The sequence below is a fragment of the Rattus rattus genome, chromosome 5 (genome assembly GCF_011064425.1).
Source record: "Rattus rattus isolate New Zealand chromosome 5, Rrattus_CSIRO_v1, whole genome shotgun sequence".
Lineage (NCBI taxonomy): Eukaryota > Metazoa > Chordata > Mammalia > Rodentia > Muridae > Rattus > Rattus rattus.
The window spans coordinates 109047676-109064802 of NC_046158.1; the positions used below are offsets into that span (position 1 = coordinate 109047676).

General features: G+C 39.1%; 1 pseudogene and 1 gene segment (V, D, J or C); both read left to right on the forward strand.

Annotated features, from left to right (window-relative positions):
* Positions 1–224: 224 nt before the first annotated feature.
* Positions 225–7098, forward strand: LOC116900981. The segment is given in 4 exon segments: positions 225–273; positions 493–804; positions 4779–4840; positions 7087–7098. Coding segments are annotated over 4 exon segments (435 nt in total).
* An 8951-nt stretch (positions 7099–16049) lies between these two features.
* On the forward strand, positions 16050–16650 carry LOC116900982 (annotated as a pseudogene).
* Positions 16651–17127: the final 477 nt, after the last annotated feature.

Genomic DNA, 17127 nt, shown 5'->3' on the forward strand with positions numbered 1-17127 from the left:
GTTGCTGTTAGCTGATATCTTTCAGTGATTGCTCATGCTCTCTCTGATGTTATTTTTGGCTGTTAATTAACACCAGCCACTCTTGGACACACTTCCTAGTCATTCGTTTATGTACTTGCTGACTGCTTTGCATAGGCCTGTCCAGTCGAGCTCAGCTGCTCAGAGTATATAAATCAGGTCTTTGCAGTGAAAACTGAGCATTGTCAAGCAGCAGGGAGAGCAAGATGGAATTTCAGACTCAGGTATTCATGACCCTGCTGTTCTGGGTATCTGGTAAGAAGTTGAAAATTATTATAATCTTTTAAGGGACACGTCTTTGTATGCAAGAAATTTATAATATGTGTTAAACTATAATATGTCTTATACAACAATACTCTGACAGCATGATATTGAAAGGATATTAAATGACAAATTTTAATTGCTATTCTATTCTGTGTTTTTATATGTATGTGTGTAATGTGTACGTTTGTTGTTGTCTATTTCTTATTCTAGGTGCCAATGCTAATGTCATGATGACCCAGTCTCCAACTTCACTTGCTGTATCAGCAGGTGAGATGGTTTCCCTCAGCTGCAAGTCCAGTGAGAACCTTTATTCAAGCACATACAAGGCGAACTACTTGGCTTGGTACCAAAAGAAATCAGGGCAATCTCCTAAACTGCTGATCTTCTATGCATCCCATAGAGCATCTGGGGTCCCTGATCGCTTCATAGGCAGTGGATCTGGGACAGATTTCACTCTCACCATCAGAAGTGTGCAGGCTGAAGACACGGCAGATTATTACTGTGCACGGCATTATAGCTCTCTTCCCACAGTGCTTCAGCCTCTTACACAAACCTCCTTGAGTGTCTCACCAGCTGCTGATACCACACACAGCCCTGGCCTTGCCCACTTCCCCTTCTGCCTGAGAATTAGTGTGCCTGAGAAATTGATGAGACCAGTAAAAATGTGTTTAATGTCTCATGTCTTTTCATATTGAAAATCTTTGTATAAAAATGCAAATAACAACTCAGTATTGTCTGTTTATTATTTTTGTAACCTTACCAGAAACTTCTCTGCTTGAATATGAGAGATTTATTAATTTTTATAGCACTGGAATTCTGTTATTCAGCATAAGACTGTTTGGACTCAAGTTATGAAGAATCCATGAACGTGATTAATATATGAAATATGTCTTCCAAGTTGGAACCTCTAGGAAACAGTAAATTTACTCCATTTTTTAAATTACAAATGGGTTTATTACTTCAATTTATTTGTTACCTTTTCTTTTATCTTTTTTTTTTAGTTTTATAAATTCTTCTTTTTTTCCAATGTGGAGACCTTTAATGAGAGAAGAAGAGTAGAAGAGGAGAGAAATAAAGGCCGGTCATGAGCACATGGAGGGGAGGGGTTGGGGTGGGGAGAAAAGGGACAAAGTTAAGAGGGCAAGAGAAGAGCAAAGATCAAGAGAAAGAGCTTATAAATTCTTCTAATTTATATTAAATTTGCATGCATATGATTGTCCACTAGTATGTATATGTGTTCATGTTTGCAGTGCACATATGGCATGTCATGTTTGTAGAGGTAAGAGGACAATCTGGATATGATTTTCTTCTTTGACATTTGGTTTCAGGGGATGAAACTCAGGTTTGACATCAGGCATGGTAGCAAATTTATTTGTCATCTGAATTTTCTTGCTTCCCCTTAACATCCTTTATTTATGTAAAGTCATTGTATGGAATTTTCATGAAAAAGATTTTTTTCAATGGATCCTGTGTTTTGATGTATGTACTAATCTTCCATATTTTGCCTTCTCTTTCTTGCTATCTCTTCTTCCAGACCCTCTTCTAAATTTCTAGCTCTCTCTCTCTCTCTGTCTCACACACACACACACACACACACACACACACACACACACACACACAAATAGAGAGAGAGAGAGAGCTGTTCCCACTTACATACACATATTACATATGCACACAAAAATTTATACATATACACATACACACATATACACATACATATACACCCACATACACATACACACATAATAAAACCACATATTCCTACACACACATGCACTCACACAGAGACATACACACATACACACAAACTTTACATATGTGATATTTATTGCTTTTGTTCCTGGAGCCATGTCCATCTAAAATCTCCATACCTGATTTCCAAGTGTAGAGACTGAGAAACTTCTCTCCAATCTAGTGAATATATATAATTTTGTGTCAGAAGGTGCTTACTTTCAGTGTTTATGCTGTGTGAGGTAACCCACACCCAAAAGGACATATATAGCATATATTCACTGGTAAGCGAATATTAACCAAAAAGTACAGAATGCCATTATCCAGCCCCATAGACTATAAGAAGTTAAGCAAGAAAAATGTCCCAAGTGAGGATGCTTCAATCCCACTTAGAAGGGTAAATAAAATAATCACGAGGATGGAGAGGAGATGGAGGAATACATCTAGATGCTAGAGGAGAGGTGGAAGGGGAAGGAGGGCAGAATCAAGTATGGGGAAAGACAGGATAGAAGCCCAGAGTGCTAGGAATATGATTGCCAATATGCAGCTGTCAGGGTTGGGAGGCAGGGGAAACTTTTAGAAAGGCCCAGAGTCCTGGCATGTGAGAGGCTCCTAGGACTCAATGGGGATGGCCTTAGGCAAAATGTTCAACAGTTGGGAGATGTAACCTGAAGAGACAACTTCCAGAGATAAATAGGGCTCTCAATTGAGGAATGGGGTCACCAAACCACCTTCGATATTTTTTATCCAGAATTGTTTCTGTCTTAAAGAAATTCAGGGGAAAATGGGGCTAAGAATGAAGGAAAGGCCATCCAGTGATCAGCCCAACTTGAGATCTATCCTTTGGTTGTCAACAAATCCTGACACTGATGCTATGTTGTGATTTCAGAAAAGACGCAATCATGAGTGTTCTCTGGGAGGCCTTACCAGTAGCTAAGTGAACCAGATCTAGAAACTTAAATCCAACCATTGGACTGTGGTCAGGGATCCCTATGGAAGAGTTAGGGGAAAGACTGAAGGAGCTGAAGGGGTTGGCAAACCCATAGGAAGACCAATGATGTCAACTAACCTGGACCTCTGGGAGCTCCCAGAGACTAAGTCACCAACAAAAGTCCATACCTAGGCTGATCTGTTGTTCCATGCACATATGTAGCAGAGAACTGCCTTTTCTTGCCTCAGTTGGAAAGGATGTGCCTAATCCTCTAGAAAATTGATGCCCCAGATAAAGAGGATGCTAACTCGGGGAGCTAGAGGGGAGCACCCTCTCAGATTCAAAGAGGAGGTGGGATGGGATGAAGAATTTTGAGAGGAGAAACCAGGAGGGGCAACATTTAGAATGTAAATAAGGAAATTAATTTTAAAAGCATCAGCTCTTTTTGATGAAACTGGTAGAGGAATGTGGGCCTCGTGTTGGGAACAATCTCAACAACTGTCAGCTGAGCCATAAAACACCTTCAGTAATTTAGATGACAGTTGTAACTTCTATACAGGGAAACAACAAGCTCTCTTTTGAACCTGACATAAAATGACTTTTAATGGCACAGTTTGATGTATATGTCATTTTAACCAAGTCTAGTAAGTGACATTCCTAATTTTTGGCAGCTCTAATATTGTAAGCAGTAAAAGAATTTTTACCATTTCTGTCAAAAATAAATTTTATGTTTGTTGGATACAGAATAAAATTTTGCATACAATAGCTAGTTTATTTTTACAGTGCCAGTTTTTAAAGTAGCTATAAATGTGTGAGCTAGTGATAAATAATAGGTACAACCAGTTTGCATTCCAGTGTCTCTCCTAGTCTCTCATAACCCCTTCCTGTGTGAGCTTTCAAAGAAGTATGTTTCATAAGGGACAGGTGAACAAGTCTAATGAAGTCATGAGTAAATGTTTTGAAGTATAGCACCTCATTTTTTAATGTAATGTGTTTCTGAGAGGGGAGTAAAGAAGCATTATTTTACTTTTTCTTATAAAATATTTCAAATATACAATAAAAATTTACTTCTAATATTGATGTTCATGACTTATGGATACTCTGCAGAATTCTGCCAGGCTTTTTTAATTGTTTTTAATTTTTTTGATTCTATCTGAATTTTACATCAAGATCTTCAGTGTCACTAATCTTCCTCTACTTCTCTATCTGCCTTAAATACTTGCAGCTTACCTCACAAGAAAAATTAAAGAGAAACAAAACAATGCATAAAATAATCTCATCCAAGAAGCCGTAGTATGGCACAGTATGCCCCACAGTATATACCGTTTTGTCTACAAATCTTTACTTGGATCTTTACATTGTAATGATTCACTGGTCTGGTTCAAGATCTTTGGTGTCTGTGATACCATCAATATTGGATCCTCATCAGGATTTCTCCCTGTTATTCTGTGTTGTCCTGCGTAATGAAGATGCTGAAGCTTTGGATCTGCAGAATTAGCTCTTTCACAAGTTCCAGTAGTTCATAGATGAGGGAGATGTTGGAGTGAGCCAACTCAAAGCTCTGAATCTGGACTTTCATGGTAGCTGGGGTGGTCAATCTACCAGCTCTCCTACACCCACACCACCAGGGTGAATTCTCTAGTACTATTTCAGCTGGCTCACTCGATGCTACAGTCTGCAAGGAGCAGGAGGAACTCTCCTTCTTTCATGCCCTCAGGTTAAGCTCACCTGCATGGATGTCACCAAAGCCAGCTCTACAGCAATGGCAGTTGAGTTGCAGGGCCCAATTTCCAGACAGCTACCGATGGCAAGGAACTGGGTCACCTCTCCTGCTCTCACACTTTTGGGGCTGGCTCATCTGCATCTTTCTTCAGTAGGTTCTACTGTGCTGCCCAGGTAAGGTATAGGACCTGCATTCCAGAGGGATGCAGCCATTGAAGAGTATGGTAGCTTTCCTACTCTCACAACCCTGGGGCCAGCTCTACTAATTGCCATAGGCAGCAAGTGGTGTGAGAGAATAATGAAGAGAGAAGAGAAATACCTGTGAGGACCACATGCTCTAGAAGTCTAGTGTCCTTTTCATTTTATTATTGGGTCCCTGATGTTGGGTAAGTGGGCATCATAAGTTCTGTTTACTTCCTGCTGACATTGGAGCATCAGTGTGGGGGGACCTGGTGAAGCAGGGATGTTGGTCAAGTACATGAATAGCAGGCTATGCCAGAAGATGCCCAGGTTCTGTGCAGCCATCTAAGGCTAGGGAGCTGTAGTGTGTGATGCTGAACCAGGATGTGCATTCTCAGGAAATAGCTGGGACTGCACAGAAGTTGCTGGAGTAGTCTGTGGTCTATTTGAAATCTATTGGAACAGATAGACTAGGAACAGAAGCAAAGTTAAACAGTTTAGAAAAAATTCTCTCTTGCATGTATATTTGAAACTTTTAGATTCATGGTTGTGGTGGTTAGGAAGAGGAGCACCATGAACAAGGAAATGAGAAGAAATCCCACCCTAGGAAAGGCAATAGGCAGAAAATCTTAGACTGTTGATTGGTAGGAGTACTTATCTGGAGTCTGTTTGATAGCTCTTGAGAGGAGCCAGAAAAAAATTAGATTTGCATTATAAAGTTAATTCAAGAAAAACTGTTATCTGAGAGCAGGATCTGGTTGTATTGGGGAGAATATAACCTGAGAGACTTTTGTTGGATCAGAGTAGTCTTTGAGGGAGGAAGGCTCTAAGCGGGTACCAGTCTGTGGACCAAGTCCCAGCCAGTAGAGGAACACTTAGCCCAGCCATCTGAACAGAAAGGTCTCAGGCTCTGGTGTGGTGGGAGCAGAGCAGGCTGCTAGACGTTTTCCATGGATTTCACTGTCCTAGGGTTGGTGGCAAGTCACATAGGAAAGCTAGGAACCTGAGCTGGAGCCACTGGGTGGAGAAAGGCTTCAGTTAAGCACCAGACTTGTAGGACATAGCCAAAGTCCAACAATAAGGGTTTCAGGAGAGGAAATTCTTCTAGGGAGAGTTACATCTCAATAAAGCAGGCACCCTCAGAAGATCTTTGGTGAAATAACTGGTGAACTTTATTCCTTGTGGACAGGTACTTTATAAAAATGTGGTAGGGTGGGATCTAGGGGTTGATCTTCCCATTGGCTTAGTCTGAGATGTCAGGAATGCTTTATTTACACAGGAAAGATTTCAGAATTTTCCTTGTATGACTGATTATCATGCTTCTCCTAGTGGAGTGTCATAAGCTTCAGGACTGGAACCTTGTTGGGACCTGGTTCAAACCCCTGCCATTTTTAATTGTGAGATTTTTATAAGGGTTCTGAACTTGCTACAGCATTACTATTTCTTCTGTCCAGTGTGAGGATCCATTCCTCCAAATGAAGCTTCTGAAATTAAAATATTTTGGGAACATAGATGAGTGGGGAGGCTCTTGATCAACAGTGAGAGGGATTTCCTGTAACAGGATTTGAGGTTTGGTTTGGAAATGTGGAGAGAACTTGGTGTTGGTTCCCAAAGGGGGCCTTGGGTGATCAAGGTACAATCAATCAGTAATGGAGGTACAGTATTGGTAACTAGTATGTTGGCAGAGAAACTGTGACTAACCCAGGGCTTTGAAGAAAGGAGTAAAGAAAAAAGTGGGAGACTTTTAAGGAAGTATCAGTGAAGTTGAGGAGAGAATGTTGTTGAATGACATTAACCAAAGTGATAGTTTGGTCATGAATGTGTTTTGTAAAGACCAACTAAGTAATATTGGGGTTAGTGACAGGAGGTATATTCTAACAGCATGAAGGGTAGTCACTTTCCCAGCTATTGTATTGCTTATAGCATATTAAAATATAAAGTCTCTGTGTGTTCTTTCATCTGGGAATAAAGGGAAGGTACCAAATGTTGCCACCCACATGTAGACTGAGCTGCATATTGAACATCTGCTACATATGTGCAAGGTACCTAGGTAAAGCCCATGTATATTCTTTGGTTGGGTGCTCAGTCTCTGAGAGCTCCATGGAGGTCACATTAGTTGACTCCGTTGGTGTTCCTGCAGAGTTCCTATCCCATTCAGAGTCTTCTATGCTTCCACCTCTTCCTAAGAGTTCTTGGCCACCCTCCAATGTTTGGCTGTGAGCTTCTTCATCTGTTTTCAGTCAGCTGAGTAGCGCCTCTGAGAGGATGGTTAAGGCAGCCTCCTGTTTTCAAGCATAACAGAGTATCATTAATAGTGCCAGGGATTTGTACTTGCCCATGGCATGGTTCTCAATTTGAGCCAATTATTGGTTGGTCACTCCTATACCAATCCCATGCAGTTTCTTTTTATATTTCACTTATTTACATTTTAAATGCTGTCCCCTTTCCCAGTCTCCCCACTGCAAAATCCCCATTCTCCATCCAATTACCCTCCCCTTTACCTCTAAGTGAGTGATCTTCCACCCACCCACTTACCCACTCCCACTTCACCCTTATAGCACCAAGTTTCACTGGGGCAAAAAGCCTCCAAAAACCAAACACATCCCTCCCACTGATGCCAGATAAGACAATCTTTTGCTACAAATGTAACAGGATCCATGGATCAATCCATGTATACTCTGACTGGTGGTTTAGTTTCTGGGAGCTCTGAGGGGTCCAGTTAGTGGATATTGTTCTTTTTATGTGGTTGCAATCCCCTTCAGCTTTTTCAATCCTTCCCCTATCTCTTCCACTGGGGTTCACAGGCACAGTCCTATTTGTTGACTATTTATACGTGCATCTATGTTTTCAGGTGCTGGTGGAGCCTCTCAGAGGACAACCTTGCTAGGCTCCTGTCTCCAAGCACTTTTTGACATCAGCAATAGTGCTGAGGTTGAGTATCTGTGAATGGGATAGATCCCAAATTAAGACTGTCTCTGGATGGCCTTACCTTCAGTCTCTGCTCCATTTGTCCCTGTACTTCCTTTAGACAAGATTCTAGGTTAAAAATTTTGAGATGGGTGGTTTGTCTCATCCCTGACTTGGGGGCTGTGCCTATCTATTGGTGGTGTCTTTAGGCTCTATCTCCTCCCTGTTGGATATTGCAACTGATATCATTCACAGTGAGTGGTGGGGACCTCACACATCCGTGAACATTCTAGTGGTCCCTTCAACATTCCACATCCTACATAATTTTATTCATTCTCCTGGATCTCACCTTCTTTGCTGTCTCTTCCCATACCTGATCCTGCCTACATTTTCCCCACTCTCTCCTGTCCCACCCAGGTCCCTCCCTCTACCGCTAATGACTATTTTGTTCCCACTTTTAGTGAGAATGAAGCATCCACACTTTGGTCTTTCTTCTTGTCAAGCTTCATATAATCCATGAGTTATATCATGCATATTCTGAGATTTTGGGCTAATCTTCATTTATCAGTGAGAAGATACCATGTATGTCTTTTTGGTTTGGGTTACTTTACTCAGGATGATATTTTATAGTTCTATCCATTTGCTTACGAAATTCCTGAAGTCTTCTTTTTTTTCTTTCTTTCTTTCATTTTTTTTCTTTTTTTTTTTTTTTTTCAGAGCTGGGGACGGAACCCAGGGCCTTGCACTTGCTAGGCAAGCAATCTAACACTGAGCTAAATCCCCAACCCCCTTCATTTTTAATAGGTAAGTAGTATTCCATTGTGTAAATGTACCACGTTTTCTATATCCATTCTTCCCTTGAGGGACATTTCGGTTGTTTTAGCTTCTGGCTATTACAAATAAGGCTGCTGTGAACATAGTGGAACAATGTCCTTGTTATATACCAGAACATCTTTTGGGTATAGGCCCAGAAGTGGTATAACTGGGTCTCTAGCTAGAACTATTTCAAATTTTCTGACAGACCGCCAGATTGATTTCCAAAGTGTTTATACCAGCTTGCAATGCCCCCAACAATGGAGGAGTGTTTCTCTTTCTCCACATTCTTGATAGTATCTGCTGTCAACTGAGATTTTGATCTTAGCCATTCTGATTGGTGTGAGGTAGACGATTTGATGTGCATTTTCCTGATGTCTATGGATATTTAACATTTCTTTAGGTACTAGAGCAGCTATTTGAGATTTCTCAGTTGAGAATTCTTTGTTTAGCTCAGCACCCCACTTTTTAGAAGGTGGGTTATATGGGTTGCTATGGTCTAACTCATTGAGTTCTTAGCATATTTTGGATATTGGCCCTCTATCAGATGTATGGTTGGTGAAGATTTTTTGCAATCTGTAGGTTGCTTGTTTGTCCTATTGACAGTATCCTTTGCCTTACAGGAGTTTTTCAGTTTTATGAGGTCCCATGTATCTATTGTTGATCTCAGAATCTGAGCATTGGTGTTCTGTTCAGGAAAATTAATCCTGTGCAGATATATTCATGGCTCTTTTCTACTTTCTCTTCTATTAGATTCACCATAACTGGTTTTATGTGGAGGTCCTTAATCCTATTGTACTTGAACTCTATACAAGGAGGCCAAAATGAAAGAATTTGCATTCTTGAACATACTGACTGCTATTTGAATCAGAATCATTTGTTAAAAATGCTTTCTCCTTTCCACTGTATGACTTTGGCTTCTTTGTCAAACGTCAAGTGGCAAGAGGTTTGTAGGTTTATTTCTGAGTCTTCAATTCTTTTATTCGTACATCTTTATTAAATTGGGTATTTCTTATTTACATTTCAATTGTTATTCCCTTTCTCAGTTTCCAGGTCAACATCCCGTAACACCTTCCCCTTCCCTTCTTTATGGGTATTCCCCTCCACATCCTACCCCATTACTGCCCTCCCCACCCCCCAATAACCCCATTCACTGGGAGTTCACTCTTGGTAGGACCAAGGGGTTCCCCTTCCACTGATGCCCTTAGTAGGCTATTCATTGCTACCTAGGCAGTTGGAGCCCAGAGTCAGCCTCTGTATAGTCTTTGGGTAGTGGCTTAGTCCCTGGAAGCTCTGTTTGGTTGGCATTGTTGTTCATATGGGGTCTAAAGCCCCTTCAGGCTCTTTCAGCCCTTTCTCTGATTCTTTCAACGAGGTTCCCATTCTCAGTTCACTGTTTTGCTGCTGGCATTCACCTACGTATTTGCCTTATTCTGGCTGTGTCTCTCTGGAGAGATCTACATCCGGTTCCTGTCAGCCTGCACTTCTTTGCTTCTCCATCTTATCTAGTTTGGTGACTGTATATGTATGGGCCACATGTGGGACAGGCTCTGAATGGGTGTTCCTTCAGCCTCAGTTCTAAACTTTGCCTCCCTATACCCTTCCAAGGGTATTCTTGTCCCCCAAGACAAATGCAGTGAAGCTTTTGCATTTTGGTCATCCTTCATGAGTTTCATGTGTTCCGTATATTTAAGGTAATTTGAGCATTTGGGCTAATATCCACTTATCAATTAATGCATACCATGTGTGTTTTTATGTGACTGGGTTACCTCACTCAGGATGATATTATCCAGTTCCATCCATTTGCCTATGAATTTAATAAAGTCATTGTTTTTGATAGCTGAGTAGTATACTACTGTGTAGAAACACCACATTTTCTGTATCCATTCCTCTGTTGAAGGGCATCTGGGTTCTTTCCAGCTTTTGGCTATTATAAATAAGGCTGCTATGAACATAGTGGAGCATGTGTCTTTGTTATATGTTGGGGCATCTTTTGGGTATATACCCAAGAGAGGTATAGCTGGGTCCTCAGGTAGTTCAATGTCCAATTTTCTGAGGAACCTCCAGACTGATTTCCAGAATGGTTGTACCAGTCTCCAATCCTACCCAAAATGGAGGAATTTTCCTCTTTCTCCACATCCTTGCCAGCATCTGCTGTCACCACAGCTTTTGATCTTAGCCATTTTGACTGGTGTGAAGTGGAATCTCTGGGTTGTTTTGATTTGCATTTCCCTTATGACTAAAGATGTTGAACATTTCTTTAGGCGCTTCTCAGCCATTCAGCATTCCTCAACTGTGAATTCTTTGTTTAGTTCTAAACCCCATTTTTTAATACAGTTATCTGTCTCCCTGCAGTCTATCTTCATGAGTTCTTTGTATATTTTGTATACAAGCCTGTTATCAGTTGTAGGATTGGTCAAGTTCTTTTCCCAGGCTGCAGGTTGCCATTTTGTCCTAACAACAGTGTCCTTTGCCTTATGGAAGCATTGTAGTTTTATGAGATCCCATTTGTTAATACTTGATCTTAGAGCATAGGCCATTGGTGTTTTGTTCAGGAAATTTTCTCCAGTGCCCATGTGTTTGAGATTCTTCCCCACGTTTTCTTCTATTAATTTGAGTGTATCTGAATGGGCGTTCCTTCAGCTTCTGTTCTAAACTTTGCCTCCCTATTCCCTTCCAAGGGTATTTTTGTTCCCCCTTTAAAGAAGGAGTGTATTGAAACATCCACATTTTGGTTTGATGTGGAGGTCCTTGATCCACTTGGACTTAAGCTTTCTACAGGGTGATAAGAATGGATCCATCTGCATTCTTCTACATGCTGACCTCCAGTTGAATCAGCACCATTTGTTGAAAATGCTATCTTTTTCCATTGATTGGTTTTGGCTCCTTTATTAAAAATCAAGTGACCACAGGTGTGTGGGTTCATTTGAGGGTCTTCAATTATATTCCACTGGTCTAGTTGCTTGTGTCTGTACCAATGCCGTGAATTTTTTTTTTCACTATTGCTCTGTAATACTGCTTGAGTTCAGGGATAGTGATTCACCCTGAAGTTCTTTTATTGTTGAGTATAGTTTTCGTTCTCCTGGGTTTTTTGTTATTTCAGATAAATTTGTAAATTGTTCTGTCCAACTCTGAAGAATTGGATTGGAATTTTGATGGGGATTGCATTGAATCTGTAGATCACTTCAATTTCTTTCTTCAGAGGCTTGAAGTTCTTATCATACAGGTCTTTCACTTGTTTGGTTAAAGTCACACTGAGGTATTTTATAATATTTGGGACTATTATGAATGGTGTTGTTTCCCTCATTTAGTTCTCAACTTGTTTATGTTTTGTATAGAGGAAGGCTACTGATTTTTTGAGTTAATTTTATACCCATTCACTTTGCTGAAGGTGTTTATCAGGTTTAATAATTCTCTGGTTGAAGATTTGGGATCATTTAAATGTACTATATGATCTGCAAAGAGTTACATTTTGACTTCTTCCTTTCCAATTTCTATCCCTTTGGTCTCCTTTTATTGTCCGATTGCTCCGGTTAGGACTTTGAGGAACTATATTAAACTATATTAAATAGTAGGGTGAGAGTAGGCAGCCTTGCCTAGTCCCTGATTTTAGTGGAATTGCTCCAAGTTTCTCTCCATTTAGTTTAATGTTAGCCACTTGTTTGCTGTATATGGCTTTTACTATGTTCAGGTATGGGCCTTGAATTTCTATTCTTTCCAGGACTTTTTATCATGAAGGGGTGTTGAATTTTGTCAAATGCTTTCTCAGCATCTAGTGAAATGATCATGTGGTTTTTATCTTTCAGGTTTTTTTTTATATATAGTGGATTACGTTGATAGTTTTCTATATATTAAACCATCCCTGCATACCTTGGATGAAGCCTACTTGATCAAGTTGAATGATTGTTTGGATATTTTCTTGGATTCGGTTTGCAATAATTTTATTGAGTATTTTTGCGTCAATATGCATAAGGGAAATTGGTCTGAAGTTCTCTTTCTTTCTTGGGTCTTTGTGTGGTTTAGGTATAAGAGTAATTGTGGCTTCATAGAAGGAGTTCAGTAGTGCTCTGACTGTTTCAATTTTGTGGAATAGTTTGGATACTGTTGGTATGAGGTCTTCAATGAAAGTATGATATTATTCTGCACTGAACCCATCTGGAACTGGGTTCATTTTGTTTGGGAGACTTTTAATGACTGCTTCTATTTCTTTAGAAGTTATGGGTTTGTTTAAATGGTTTATCTGTTCCTGATTTAACTTCTGTACTTGCTATCTGCCTAGGAAATTGTCCATTTCCTCCAGATTTTCAAGTTTTGTTGAATATAGGCTTTGATAGTAGGATCTAATGATTTTTTTAATTTCTTCCAATTGTGTTGTTATGTCTCTCTTTTCATTTCTGATTTTGTTAATTTGGACCCACTCTCTGTGTCCTCTGATTAGTCTGGCTAAGGGTTCATCTATCTTGTTGATTTTCTCAAAGAACCATCTTTTGGGTCTGTTGATTCTTTGTATAGCCCTTTTTGTTTCTATTTGGTTGATTTCAGTTTTGAGTTTGATTATTTCCTGCCTTTTACTCCTCCTCGGTGTATTTACTTCTTTTTGTTCTAGAGCTTTTAGATGTGGTGTCAAGCAATTCTATCCCATGATCTACCTGTCTGTCTCTGTACCTATCTGTATCTATACCAAGCAGATTTTATCACTATTTCTCTGTGGTACAGCTTGGGGCGAGGGATTGTGATTTCCCCCAAAAGTTCTTTTGTTGTTTAGAATTATTTTCACTATTCTGTTTTTTTTTTTTTAATTCTAGATGAAGTTGAGCATTTCCTTTTCTATCTCTGTGAAGAATTGGTTGGAATTTTGTTGGTGATTGCACTGAATCTGCAGATTTTGTTTGGTAAAATGGACATTTTTTACTATGTTAATCCTACTGATCCATGGGCATGGGATATTCCTCCATCTTCTGATGTCTTCTTCTGTTTTCAGAGACTTGAATATTTTGTCCTGCAGATCTTTCCCATGCTTGGCTAGAGTTACATCAAAACATTTTATATCATTTGTGACTACTGTGAAAGTTTTTTTTTTCTCAGCCCATTTGTCCTTTGAGTAGAGGAAAGGTACTGATTTGTTTGAGTTGAATTTATATCCAGCCACTTTTCTAAAGTGGCTTATTGGTTATGTAGGATCTCTCTGCTAAAAATGTTGTGGTTGCTTACATATACGGTGATACCACCCACAAGTAGTGACACCTTGACTTCTCCCTTTCCAATTTGTACTCCTTTGACATCCTTTTGTTTTCTAAATGCTGTAGCTAGAACTATTAGTACTATGTTGAATAGGTAGGGAGAGAGTGGGCAGCCTTGTCTTGTCCCTGATTTTAGTGGGATCACTTCAAATTTCTCTATTTCATTTGATGTTGACTATTGATTTGCTGTATATTATTGCTTTTGTAATGTATAAGTTTATGCCTTAAATTCCTGTTCTCTCTTGATTTTAACAAGAGGTGTTGTATTTTGCCAAAAGTCTTTTCAGCATCTAATGAGATGATCATGTGATTTATTTGTTGTTATTTTGTTCATATAGTGGATTATACTGATGGATTTCCATATATTGAACCATCCCTGCTTCCCTAGGTTGATACCTACTTGATCATGGTTGTGATATATTGCTAATTCAGTTGTGAGAATTTTGAGTATTTTTGCATCAATATTCATAAATGGAATTGGTCTGAGGTTCTCTTTTTTGTTGTGTTTTTGTGTGGCTCAGGTATCAGCTTAAAAATGGCTTCATAGAAGAATTAGGCAATGTTCCATTTGTTTTTACTTTGTGGAATAGTTTGAGAAGTATTTTTATTAGGAAGGTCTTTGAAAGTCTGATAGAATTCTAAACTAGAACCATCTGCCCCTGAGCATTTTTTGGTTGGGAGACTCCTAATGAGTGCTTCTATTTCCTTAAATGTTATGGAATGGTTTAGATATTTTATCTGATTCTGATTTAAATTTGTTACCTGTTATCTGTCTAGAAAATCATCCATTTCAGCATAAAATCAATATATTCCCACAATAACTTTCTTTCCCTTTATTCTGGAACTGTTTTTACATACATATACATATATATGAATTTTTTTGCTTTATATTACCATGCTAAGGCCGCTGTTGTAGTGGTATAGTTGAAAGCTCCATTAAAGCTTTGCCTGGAGAAAACTCAGCTATAACTTGTTGAGTTATTGTTCTTTCATACAAATTCAGGCAATTTTTCTGATGTTCCAAAGACAAGTAGCACATGATGATTTAGACTAAATAGAGAAATTTTAATTTAGGCTATATCCCTCCACGAAAAGATTTTGTCTTTTATATCATAACAAATGACAACATCCCCATAGATAAGTCATCATCAGAAAATTTCTTCTTGCTAAGTGGGACTATTTAAGACAAAATGGAAAGAGTAAGAGACCTTAGTATTCAGTCTAAAATTTAGTATATTCATCAAACTTCTCCACAGAGGACTCAGGCATCTCTGTGGAAGAGGAGGCAGAAAGGTTTTGAGAGCCAGGGGAAATAAATGTCATCAAGGGAACAATATCTTCCAGATACAACAGGACAGATGCATGAACATGTGAAATCACATAGACTGTGGCAGTAAACATAGGTTCAGCACAGGTCTAAGCTTGATGTGGTCCCATTGGTGAGAGAGGGAAATGGACACAAGCTCTCATTTTTAACCATGAAACTATCATGTAACAACTGCCCTGTTGTCTCTCTCATATGATCATGTGTTAGCAGTTTACAGAGGAGATCTGAATATGCTTGTCAGAAATAATTTACCAGTTTATATTTGAAAAGTATATTTCTAAAATTATATATTTAATACAAAATAAAAGTCAAATGGATATTGCACTAAATTACTGTCTTCTAGGATTTTGAGAGAATGAATTCTGAGCTTCTCTTTTCATCTCTGTCTCATGTTTGGCCTGGAAACAGAAGCCAACACACTGTTCTTTGACATCAGTGTCTTTACAGATGGGAGATATTGAAGAAACTTAGCATCAATTTCCTCGTTTTTTTTTTTTTTTAATTTCCTTTCTGTGTCTCCACCCTCTACCCTTTACTATATGTTACTTTGTTGTTGTAATTTTCTGAGCTTATCTTATTGTTTCCCTGGAACTGTCAAACTGAGATATCTCTCTTCAAGTTTTTGCAAAATTCAAGTGATTTAAAAATATTTCTTGCATTTCAACCCAATGTTGCTATTAGAGTGCATAGTACATTTTTTTTTGATCTGTTAGCTAGAAATTTTCAGCGATCACTTACACTCTTTGTGATGATATTTTTGGCTGTTGATTGACCTCAGCCTCTCTCACCCACACTGCCCAGTCATTTGCTTTGCTTTTTGCTGACTTTTTGCATGGGCCCCTCCAGCCTAGCCCAGCTGCTCCTAAACCCAACTGCCTTATAAACCAGTGAACCTCAGACAGGAAGGGGGAGCAAGATGGATTCACAGGCCCGGTCCTCATGCTGCTGCTGCTCTGGGTATCTGGTAAGAAATTTAAAACTATTATTATTATTTTAGAGTCATATCTTTTTATATAAGAAATTTATAATGTGTGCAAGTGTGTAATATTTCTTACATAATAATGCTCTGAAATTTGATATTACAAGGATCTCTGAATGACAAATTTCAACTATTATTATATTCTGTTTGTCTATGTATGCATGTTCACTGTCAACTTGTAATTGTTGGTACCTGTGGGGACATTGTGATGACCCAGTCTCCATCCTCGCTGGCTGTGTCAGCAGGAGAGAAGGTCACTATGAGATGCAAGACCAGTCAGAGTCTTTTACTGACTAGCAACCAAAAGAACTACTTAGCCTGGTTCCAGCAGAAACCATGGCAGTCCCCTAAACTGCTGATATCCTGGGCATCCCCTGAGAAATCTGGTGTCCCTGACTGCTTCACAGGTAATGGATCTGGGACAGATTTCACTCTCACCATCAGCAGTGTTCAGGCTGAAGACATGGCAGTTTATTACTGTTATCAGTACTACAACTATCCTCCCACAGTGATTCAACCTCCTACACAAACCTCTTGAGACTCTTATAAGTTGCCTGTACCACACACAGAACTGGGTCTGCAAACTTCTTCTGCCTAATAGCCAATGTGCCTGAAACACTCATGAAAAGGTGTTTGTAAAGCTCATCAAAAATAAAGGGCTCAAAATCTTTTGTCTTTGGTTCTGAAAAAAACCTATATATGAAAATGCAGAAAAGAACTCATTATTATAGTTCTTTTTCTTCTGTAACAATTTGCTTGAAAATTAGTGAGTTACATTTTTAGAGTTCTGGAGTCCCAGTATCTAACATACGTCACTTTGCACTGATTTTGATGATAATGGCTCACTGCATTTTGTTTTGGGGACTCTAGAAACAGAATATTTTTCTTTCTTTTCTAGCCTCTAGAAGTCTTTCTTACTTTTTGTGTCCCTTTCTTCTGTTTTTCTTCTCTTTTTCATAAATTCTTTTAATTTTCACTTCATTGTAGTTAATTAGTTACCTTTTTCTGTGTGCAC